The following is a 12526-nucleotide window of genomic DNA, read 5'->3' on the forward strand; positions in this document are numbered from 1 at the left end:
CTTTTAGCATGACGTTTCGCTTCCTTCGTGATCGGGATGAGCTCTCTGCGCCTCTCGTTAATCTCGGCGGGAAACTGTTCATTAACGGTCAACTCATTTTTGCCCCTTAGTTTAACTGGCGCCGACTTTAAAACCATCTCGCGGTCCTTTCTACATTCGAATTTGGCTACAATCGTTCTGGGTTTCCCGTCTGGATAAAGTCTTTTACCACCCCCTCCGTGTTTTCCTCCCTTGGCTGCTCCGGTATACCCCCGAATAACAAATTATCCTTCATAGATCTACTCTGGAGAGCAAGTATTTGTTCTTTCATCTCCTTACACTCCCACATTTGATCATCGCGAAATTGTTCTCTGTTACTGACCCTCCCCTCAACAAGTGTTTGGTGAAAGTCAATTACAGTTAACTTCTCCCCGTGTTCCTTTAATTCACTCCTGATATCGTTTATAGTTTGGTCAACCTGTGCAAATCTATTGTCAATGGAATTCAATCTGTCATAATTTTGGGTAGCAGTTCAAGTTTGGAAAGTCGGTTGTATATATCAGCTATTACAGGGTCTGAAGTCGGGGCAGGTGGGGGCTGTGGTGCTGTGGGACGGGGGATGGTGGTGGTGGGGGCTGTGGTGCTGTGGAACGGGGGATGGTGGTACCGGTGGTGGAGACGGAATAACATTCCCTCTTTGCATTGGAACGTAGTTACCGCACATATGTATATGAAGGTCGATGCGGTTTATATGTATATATAGTTATAGTGTACCTAATGGTTTGGTGTCACTACCCGAATTATCGACGTCAGGACGTGACATGATTTTGACCTAGATTTACGTGGCGGGTATCGTCGATGAAACATGAACATAATAAATGTTAAGTAAACAGACTACAACAAATGCAAAAAAATAAAAACGACAAAACACCAAGCATGGCATCTCTGTAAATAAAAGTTTCAAAACAAGTATACAGTTACAGGGGCACTGTTACAGGTGAACAGGATGATGATCAACAAGTTGTACGGAAAATTCGTTTAACCACATTGTCATATATATATATAAAACTGTAGAATCCGAGCTGAACGTCAATAAAACTAGATCGATCCGTCGTTGTTTTACATCAGACCTAAATACTGCCGATCAATCATGTCGGATCTCCACCACCCAGTGTGCAGAGTCTATGATCACCATTGATACACACATATGTAATATCGTAATAGTGTTTGGAAGCATTCGTACTCTATTACTTAACTGACCGTGTGTCACTCTAACTAATAGAGTATGTACAGTTATAACTTATATAGATCAGTGTCCACTGCAGGTCATCATGCTGGGATAACTGTTCTCGCTCCAGTGAACGCACGTATACACACCTAGTTCTCGTTAAGGTTTACCTGAGCTTAGGTTTGTAATGACAGTACGTAGGCAGTCGACCTTGACATACCTGTGTAAAAGTGTATTAATGTGAACAATATTGGAAATGCCAGTGTTAGGAAGTATTGCCAGTTATACTCCTGGGATCAGACTGTCCAGCACTACAGGAGACGTTACACACTCGGACGGGCGGACGTATGTTTGGACGATTATGACAAAGAAGTAGACATGCTATGAACAAAGTCGTGCCAATAAGGTTTCACCTTCGTCATGCTGTGTTACCTGACAAATGATACACCTGTAGCCACGTGATGTCTCACTAGTTTACGTTTAAACCAGATCAGAGGAAAGTGACGCAAACTCAACACATAAGTCCCAATTAAGTGTGAGATGACCACCACTGGACACTGTGTTCCCTATCTTCAGCAGTAGGATAAGGCTACCTGGAACCTCCCCTAACCATGTACTGGTTGTATGGGTGTGTTTACATTTGGACGGGTCTCGTCGCGTGCTTCGCCAAAGATCAGTGTCTATCTATGGGCGACCACTGTAGGGATAGAACTATCTCCGCCAATGGCACGCTCAACTTTGCGGTTATCGCAAATTTGCACGAGACTTCCGCGGGAAAATATTGCGGAAGCATATCTACTAAAGGATTCCAGACTGCTATTGCGATCGAATGGATTACAAACATCCTCAGCAGTTACATACCGGGGATAACTCTGGGTAAGTCTTCAGCCCACCCCACCCATTCACCACAAATCATAGGCATGAACTAACCTCAATTATCCAATATAAATAGACCGCGTTGGTAAAGTGACAACAAACAATCAAAGCTTTCCGATGTAATCGTTCATTGAAATCAATCATTATATTAAGTATGACGTTAAATATTCCTTTTGATAGATTAGTGCATACAGAAAATATACATCATGCCCATAATTAACTAGTTGGGGTTTACATTAAGTGTAAGGCGACTAGGAGACAATATATGGTAATGACAGGTATGTAGTAGACAATAGGTGATCATGACATGTATGTATTAGACAATAGATGATAATGACAGGTACGTAGTAGACAATAGATGATAATCACAGGTGTGTAGTCGACAATAGATGTTATGACAGGTATGTAGTAGACAATAGATGATAGTGACAGGTATTTAGTAGACAATAGATGATAATTACAGGTATGTAGTAGACAATAGATGATAATTACAGGTATGTAGTAGACAATATATGATAATTACAGGTATGTAGTAGACAATATATGATAATTACAGGTATGTAGAAGACAATAGATGATAATTACAGGTATGTAGGTGACAATAGATGATAATGACAGGTACGTAGTAGACAATAGGTGATGATGACAGGTAATTAGTAGACAATATATGATAATGACAGGTATTTAGTAGACAATAGGTGATAATGACAGGTATGTAGTAGACAAAAGGTGATAATGACAGGTATGTTGTAGAAAATATATGATAATGACAGGTATGTAGTAGACAATAGATGATAATCACAGGTGTGTAATCGACAATAGATGATATTGACAGGTGTGTTGTAGACAATAGATGATAATGACAGGTGTGTTGTAGACGATAGATGATAATGACAAGTATATAGGTTACAATATATGATAATGACAGGTATGTAGTAGACAATAGATGATAATGACAGGAATGTAGTAGACAATAGATGATGATGACAGGTATGCAGTAGACAATATATGATAATGACAGGTATGTAGGTGACAATAGATGATATTGACAGGTGTGTTGTAGACAATAGATGATAATGACAGGTGTGTTGTAGACAATAGATGATAATGACAGGTATGTAGTAGACAATAGATGATAATGACAGGTATGTAGGTGACAATAGATGATAATGACAGGTATGTAGTAGACAATAGATGATAATGACAGGTATGTAGTAGACAATAGATGATAATGATAGGAATGTAGTAGACAATAGATGATAATGACAGGTATATAGGTTACAATATATGATAATGACAGCTGTGTATTTGCAAGGGTAGTTATGAGTTTGAGGAACTCAGTTTATATCTGATGCTATATGCTGATGATCTAGTGTAATTCTCCGAGACTGTAGAAGGTCTCCAAGATAATTATGCTTGATAATTTAGAAAATTATTGTACTGAAAGGAATTTAACTGTAAATGCTGAAAAAACAAAAAATGTAGTTTTTAGAAAAGGTGTAAGATTGCATAATGATGAAAAATGGTATTACAAAGGAAGTAAGGTTGAATGTGTGGATCAATTTCCTTACCTAGGTGTTATTTTAAATTACAACAATAAATTCACATCTATATAAAAACAATTAGCTAGCCAAGGACGAAAAGCTATGTTTGCATTATTTTCAAAGTGTTCATCATTAACCTTAATATGCTCCACCTTTTCGATACATATGTAAGCAGTATCCTTTTCTATGCAAGTGAAATTTTGTGTATGCACAAAGCTCCAGAGATAGAACATGTACATTTACATTTTTGTAAGACACTACTAAAAGTGAAGAAATCGGCCAATAACAACATGGTATATCTTGAATTAGGACGGTTACCTCTAGTTTGGATGAGAAAAAATAGAATGATAAAATATTGGTTTAAGATATTAAAATCTGAAAATTGTACTATATCAACTTCCTCTAGGTTTTTATTGCAGTGTTGTAGTAGAAATGATTTCAACTGGGCTATAGCAGTAAGAGATGAATTAAATAAATCCATGTATCTCTCAGCAAAATTTGTTATTACCATTGATAAAACAAAGAATTTTTGATCAAGGCATACCGTTCCTAAGGGCCACAGTGGAAAACTCTCCAAAATGTTTATTGTATAAACATATAATAGATTTTGGAGAAACATTACAATTTTACCTCACAAAATATATACCAAAGAAATATCGCATTTGTTTAACTCGAATACGTACATCTACCCATTCTTTAGCTATAGAAGTTGGAAGGTATAATAATATACCTAGAGAACGTAGATATTGTAAACAGTGTAACTCCCCCTCTGAATTAGAGGACGAATTTCATTTTTTATTGGTCTGTTCTAAATTCCAAAATCTCAGATCTCGTTTTATCAAAAGCTATTATTGGAAAAAACCATCTGTGTTTAAAGTCGTCCAGTTATTGAGTGTCCATAATATTAAAGAATTGTGTATACTAGGAAAATTCATATATGAGGCAAACAAATTAAGGGTATTATAATGGAATATGATTGTTTTCATCCTCTGTACATTGTCCATGATTTGTGTAAAATATGTTTTGTATACTGATGGCCCAAAGTTTGAATAAAACTTGTAATGGACACTATAGACGAGGGTAATGAAATGGTGTTTTACCTGGTAGGACTCCGCGAGGGTAATGAAATGGTGTTTTACCTGGTAGGACTCCGCGAGGGTAATGAAATGACGTATGAACATCGTGGACCAGGATTTGAATGAATGTCAGAAAATAAGTTCATGAGACAGGTGAGATAAGCAATAGCCCAGGAGACAGAGGCTTTAAATGGTAGTCTAAGAAACAACAGTATCCAAGAGACATGTGGGATAGACATGAACCCCGCAGACAGACGCTAGGTTATACACATCAGAGCTACAATGTGTAGGAAGTTATAAGGATTTACTGTTAAACGTCATAAGGCTACACACCTGTGTATTTCAAATAACGTGACACTTGAAATTAATGGTTTATCCTCTTTCCACGTGGTTTTACATACACTGATAATGCGTCGCTTGGTATTCTTGTCATTTGTCTTTATATTCTCATATTTGGAGTCGTTTGTTTGCAACAGCCATATGACTTCGGCGTCCACAATTTGTGATATTATTTTACGTGTTTACATTGTGAAATGTGCATTGGACACGATTATATGACAAGTCATATGAGTCTGACAGTGATAAAAAAGGTGTCCATGGCGACACCTCAAACACAAGAGCAAATCATGAAGCAAAAGCACAAGATCGAAGTCCCAGATGATGCAAGTTGGGCCGAAGATTCCGTGTGCTCACCATGGAAAAATGCAATTCTGTTGGGTCTCATTTTAGGCGTCTCTACCGAACGTTTAGTGGGATATTTTTTATACTGTTTTCGAATTTGCTCTCGGGAAATATCTATTGTGTTATGTTGATGTAGTTTTTATTCTTTGTGTGTTGTAAGGGTTGGCCATTTCACGATGGTACATATCACTACAGTACTCACACGCGGTATATCTGGGTCGTTACCTGAGTAATCACTTATGGTTGTTACATTGGTCAGTTGTGTTAATTGACATGTGCTACACTGTTCATGGGTAGAATAATTACTTGGAATAGAAAGTGAAGAAGCATCTATTTAAAAGTTAATAGGTAATCAAGCAAAATTGTTTTACAAAGACTGGTTAATAACATTACATGTCTGAAGATAGTACATAGTGTGATTGTTCTTATAACGTGTCTCATAAGTCATTTTGGCTAGACACATTTTATATTCAAAGGTATATATGTATTGTGATTTTATGAATACTATGTGTTTGACACGGAAATAAAATATTTGAACTTGAACTGGTACAGGAAGAAAGCCAAACAGGATAATGCTGTAACTGCACGAAATAGTCATTCTGTCAATTTTAAATCCATGAGTGGTACTTAGGTAAAAAGAACAAACATCTATATCTAATGTGTTCCTACGCAAATGTGTGCCACAAATCTTGATAAAAAGGATTTTACACTCGTTTTCATTTCATATGAAATTTATGAAACTCGCCTTTTAATTGAAACATTCTTAGACTCGTTTCATAAATCTCATGTGAAACTCATGTAAGATCATATATATCCTAACGAGGTATATTTGTATAGTTATGACAGATGATTGTGTTTGATATGACGTCACGAGCAGAACGGAGATGTACGACCACTCAACGCAACAAATTTTGATAATAAAATGTGAATCAATTAATGTAGAATCGCTCAAACAAGCGGTTTATAAATCATTAAGTTGAAAGATTTTCATTGAGAAAGCAAAACGTATTGACGTTCGTCTGTGGATTATTATACAAGATTGTATTTTTATTTCCTTCTTACAATGGTAACAGTATAACGTTAGGGAGACGTATTTTACATATAACTTAAGCCATTTAAATAGCAAATCAGTTCTTTTCCAGATTGTATGTTACCTTGCATGCAATGACACGATAGACCTGCTTTATACTTATCCCCATCAATAGTTCTCATATCCTGTTTTCGTACAGACCTCACAAAAGAATGCCTAGTGAATTATGTCATCATTGTTACAGGTATGGGGTGAGGGATGTGGTTCCCACAGATTTCATGGTATAGTATGGAAGCCGACATCTGTGGTTTGGGTTTTCAGTAGCACTCAGGGTCTAGTACAGTTACACTTTACTGCTACAGTTATTATAAATGGGTCAGATATCATCTCCTTAAAAACTAGCAGGTCCTTTCGCGTCCAGTGACATTAGATATCAAGTGTATGAATCATGAAAACAGCCATGTGAAACCTAGAGCTGGATGTTGATGGGTTTTTTGATAACTTTTAAAAGTTAATATTATAATGCAGTGTTGTTTACATTGTAAAAGTTGATTGTGTATAAACGTGAGTGAGTGCGTTGTATGAAAGCCCTTCTACTAGAGGGCACTAATCGTCTACGGGAGTATACAAATTAAAAACAAAAATATGGGAAATTTGATTCAAAGAAAATTGATCACATTCCCATACCTGTCACAATTAGTGATATTTTTTCAACCTAACAAAGCAAAATTGTCAAAAGCGCAAAAAAAACAAAAGAACAGCAATTAATGTATTATAAGTTTGTTTTATGTAATTCATAAAATCCAGCCAATCCTTTGTGCGTGCCTTTTTTCTTCTTGTGTCAGCGTTCCTTTCGCCTGAATAATTACTTAACAAATCATGGAGCTCTCCTTAAACACTTAATAAAAAAAAGAAATTGCAGAAATTCCGAGAATAGTTATGTAATCAAAATAACAAGGCATGCTTTATACGTGTTAGATACAACCAGGAAGTGTATATTTAGACATTTATGTGTGTCACATTGACGCAGTGTGTTTTCCAACCAAAAGACAAGGATTTAATAAGATAAGGAAATGATATGGTTTCTGTAAATACTACTCTTCTAGTGACACATTAGAGGGATATAAGACATTAATTACGAGAATGATATAAGATAATAACTTACGAGAAACTGATGAGACATAACATTACGAGAAGGGTTTATCTAGATATAGTACATTGTTTAAATATTACCTTTACACATATTTGCCACTTATTTATAAGTCAATTACCCCTTAAGACATACCACCATACAGCCATAACAATAGGCAGACAGGCCTTAGACAAATAGAATCTCCACTTACCTTGAGGGTGTGACGGAGAAATCTCCAATCCGAGGGGTGATGTTTTTTGGTTGTCTAAAACCCGAGGCACAACCAAAAGAAATCACATCGAGGGTTAGAGATTTGAGGGTTGGAGATTTTTCTGTTACACCCTCAATGTAGGGGACGTCACAATTGAACACATGTTAATCAATCGGCACGAGGCTATCTCCCCTAGGGAGTGACACGCTCATCTTTCCCGGCTAAAACGGGAGACACAACTGTGAAGGGTTGGAGAAAATTACTCTTCTATAGACAAGAAAAACATAAATGTATTTTGAGTTGTATATTGCCAAATGACAGGATTTCATTGTTGTATTTTTAAAATAAGGGGCTTCAATTATTCTTCTATGGTATGTTCATTACTTTAGAGTTTAACTGAAATTTTAATTTACATCAAATTATTTTACTCATGTCAATTTCGATTTATGAAGCATTTAACAAACACAAATAAATCTGCCAAGAGATGTAGATTATGATAGTGGGAACATATAATTAATATAACCAGGCATTAAACCCGAGCTGTACAGACCAGTTACCTTGTAATACATACGACTGCTGTGTTATGCACACGTGCCTTATTTTTGCATGCATATTAACACTCATTATGGCAAATACGACAATAGACAAAGAACCATGATGTTTTAACTTTGCTGACATTATAGCAACTATCACATCTCACGTTCTTTATTCCCTTCATTCAATCAACCTTACGGTACTTATTGCTGTTTAGAAATATTTAAATACAGAGGCAAGGTAAGTCTTCTTACTACTTCATCGGAGAGTAGACATGTCTTGTTTACCAAAAAAACAACATGGATAGGCTATTAAACGAATCACAACGTAATGGCATTGTTTATTATATATATTAATATTAAACTGTTGTTTAGCATTTAACAATTTTCAATGCATATCAACAAGAAAAAACACATGCATAATACTGTTAAATATTAAACATTACCAAGAACAATTTTACTGTCTTAAGCTTTCTATTTCATGATTTTTATTGGATTGCATTTGATAATTCATTTTGCAGTTTCTCAAAATTAGTTATGTAAGAGATGTAAATATAAACTATTGCATGTTTTGGACTTCGATTGACATTTCGAGACAATATGACTACAGAACACATGAGCACATAAGAAAGATTTGTCTTAGCGTATTAAATAAATATTTGAATACAAATCAAAAACATATCATTTGATTAGAGGGAAACGTTGAAGGATCCGTAAATCGGTGTAAATGTTGTTATATCGCCATGAACACATCCCTTATCTAATCGCCATTGCTACACCAGGATCTCTCATTGCTTTTTTGGTCATCCGTTATAAGTATAATGCGACCGGGCAGAATGCTGTGATGGGTTCCTTCGGCATGGTGTTTCAGTGAGATAGCACTATAAAGTCGGCATCAGATCCACGCTATTACATACCCTGTCTCCTGCACACATACACACATGCACGCTTACACATAACTCATGGAGGCACGTCCTTCAATGACCTTAGATGTTAATAGGACGTTACACAAAATAAAACCAAACCAATCATTGCTTTCTTGGCAGTTGATGATATTGTCGTCGTAGTACTTGATATATGATACAATATTTATGTTTTTATATATATAACTATCTTTAAGTGGACAGAAGTATACATAAACATGCACACAACTACTAAGGTTTAAACGTATTTTATTACATACATATACTAGATATCGATATTAACAAAGACATTCTTTTAATTACCGGGTAGAATCATATGTTGTAACAAATTTTGTCATAATATGACATCAATCTTTCTACGTAACGTATTGATGTTGAAATAATTTGACATATAAAATATTACCTTTGTTTTTATTTCGTACAAATAAAGACAATAACCACAATAACAGTGTCTACTGGTGCGTGACGAACATTTCCATTGAACACGGAACTTGTGGTAGTTCAATCCTAGGTACTAACATGTCTAGAGTGCAAAACTTACCAAATACAAATAATTTTTGCAAGTAAAACGCAGTTTACAACAATGAATAAAGATCAGCATGTTGGTAAGTGTGTAGGTGTAGCACTGACGTGGGGTTAGTGATGACGTCATTGAGAACCGGAACTTCCAACAGGTGTACCATGGGAAGATCACAAAAATATTAATCCTTGTATAAAATCTCGACGTGGGTGATTGATTAACACTAGGAAAAGATATTAAGGCTCTCAAGCGAGATCCTGTTTTATGTCTTATGAGAAGAGTTTGACATGCTACGATAAATTATTTACACTGGCGTATTTTTAAAAGTAAATTCCAAATCACTACCACAAAAGAAAAACAGTTTATAACCGTTCTCATACTCAAGCATGGATTCTGTGCTCAAACCAGATTTCTTGTAACCCATCTAAATCATGCCAAATGATAAAAAAGTCAAATTTAAATATTTAAACAGTATTCGGGGCTTCAAGTTTCTTAATTTTTTTGTCCAAAACTTTAACAAAATAAGAATTTTTAAATAATTTATAACTAGAACAAGAAATTAGACTTGAGCACAAAATCAATGCTTGAGCATGAGAACAGTTTTATGAATACGGGCCTAGGAAAGAATCCTTTGGCAAAAATATTATTTTTACATGTCAGCAATTAATGAAATTGGAATGCAAATTATGGATTCGACGCCATTTTTCCAACTTATGCTTGTCTCCTCCTTAAAGTTCATTGCACTGCATTAAAGCTTCAGTATAAGATAAAAAGTATCTATCAATCGTGGGACATGCATTTTACATACTTCCCAGAAACCCGCGTAGGAAACAAATTGAGACAATAGAGACGTAACACACTTAACAAAGCTTTCCCGACGCAGACGACACTCATTAATCAAATATAAAATTTTACCATTGCTGACCACAGGCTTTAGAGCGATGACTGGGCTTTTCTTGTTTAACCTTCGTCAAGGTTATTGTGTGACCTTCGTCTGTTGACAATTTGAGCACCCTGTGTAAAGTGTTAAATTAATGATAACGCACATTTTATAACGCTTCGTTTCGTGTAGAGTTAAAAGGTTTTTATTTTTATTTTAGAAAAATATTTTAGTGAAATTAAAAAAAAAAAAATCTGTACAAAGTTAAAAAAAAATAAGTCTTTAAACGAAACAAAATAAAATAAAGGAAGGAATTCTGCGTAAATGTTTAGTTTTCTGTCAACATATTTGAGACTTTCAAATTATATGTCCAGTCGTGATTTTATTTAGCAGTAATAAACAACAGCACTGCTCCTTGATACAGGACACACCAATAGGTAATACATTCAGTGTGGTGGTCGCCCGTCCTTTACGTGCGTTATTAGTATAATAACTAGAAATATAAAGTTTAGAGACATCTTATTAAAACTAACGTCAGTCAATTCAGAAAACCAGAAGAAGTAAATATTGACTGTACCATACAGCTATGTCGTCCATACTCATCAGTGGTAACAGCTATAGTCATTTAACTCATTCACCCCTGAAATTAATGAACTATTCCAACCTTTGAATAAGAGAGTTCAAATGTGTCTTCGGGGGTAAATGAGTTAAGGACGTACCGAGGCCGCGGTGGCCGAGGGGTTAAGGTGTCTTACATTGTGTACCACTAGCCCTCCACCACTAGGTCGTGGGTTCGAGGTCTACGTGGGACAGTCGCCAGGTATATACCGCAGGTCGGCGGTTTTTCTCCGGGTACTCCGGCTTTCCTCCACCACCAAAACCTGGCACGTCCTTAAATGGCCACAGCTGTTTATAGGACGTAAAACACAAACAAACAAACCGTCAGTGGTACTAATGATCAAAAGTGTGAAAATCTAGGTAAAACGTGTCCTAACCAACTGTATGTAAAACATATAGGGCAAGGAAAGAGTTGCATTTAAAATCCCTTACAACGATACTACCTTGGACTACCACAGATACCGGTACTTTGTTTTTAAACTATATGTAGAAATTCATGCAAGCCATATGAGATTAAATTCTAACTACAAGGAAGTAATGCCGATATGTGTAGATAAATAGGAACTCGTCACTTACATGTAAACCACCCCATTGTGATAATCAATTTCCAGATAAGGAAGTATTTCGGGTCTATTCCTCTAATGGCAAATTAGTTCCTGCTATATCCTTTACCATAAACATTGCTTGAACTGTTATTATTGTAATACTAGTATTATAACTATTTCTTCTTGAGTCTAACATTCATTTAAAGTTTTCTCTGTTTTTATCATAATCATCGGTTTATATGATATAACGTTCATGGAGATTTGTTTAGCCTTTGTTATAATCACTGTTGACAGTATTCTGACAACTTTCGTGTCTTCTATATCGGTGATCATATTTCTGTGCCTTTTGTCAAACTTTATAATGCAACTCTATATCATCTTGCTTCCACAGGGTTAACACACAAGAGCAAAATACATTTTCAGAAATGTACCCTTTTACATAATAACGATAAAAATGATTTATTGGGTGAATCTGCCATGATGCATAAATTTAAGTTTCTAAAACATATAGAGACATTTTATTACCTTTTTGATCAATTTACAGTTTACAGTCCCGGAAGCGAGGAAATTTTCCACAAACTATATTTCGTCACAGAAGTTGATGGGTCAACAGATTCATTTACGCTGAAGCGTTAGACAAGGACGATGTGGCATTCATGACATTTGTGTTTATATCATAAAAGTGAATATGTTCGGAGCCAGCTTTACACGAAATATAGGGATATGTACAGGTTAAATGTAATTGCTTGT

General features: G+C 35.7%; 1 protein-coding gene across 1 annotated transcript in view; it reads left to right on the forward strand.

Moving 5' to 3' along the window:
• Positions 1-1026: 1026 nt before the first annotated feature.
• Positions 1027-12526, forward strand: part of LOC110452646 — a 32759-nt gene continuing 21259 nt past the window's right edge. The window contains exon 1 of the mRNA XM_021501287.1: positions 1027-2083. Coding sequence (XP_021356962.1) covers positions 1819-2083 — 265 coding nt within the window. The 5' untranslated portion in view covers positions 1027-1818. The remainder of the gene's footprint in view (positions 2084-12526) is intronic.

The sequence above is a fragment of the Mizuhopecten yessoensis genome, unplaced genomic scaffold, assembly GCF_002113885.1.
Source record: "Mizuhopecten yessoensis strain PY_sf001 unplaced genomic scaffold, ASM211388v2 scaffold6779, whole genome shotgun sequence".
Lineage (NCBI taxonomy): Eukaryota > Metazoa > Mollusca > Bivalvia > Pectinida > Pectinidae > Mizuhopecten > Mizuhopecten yessoensis.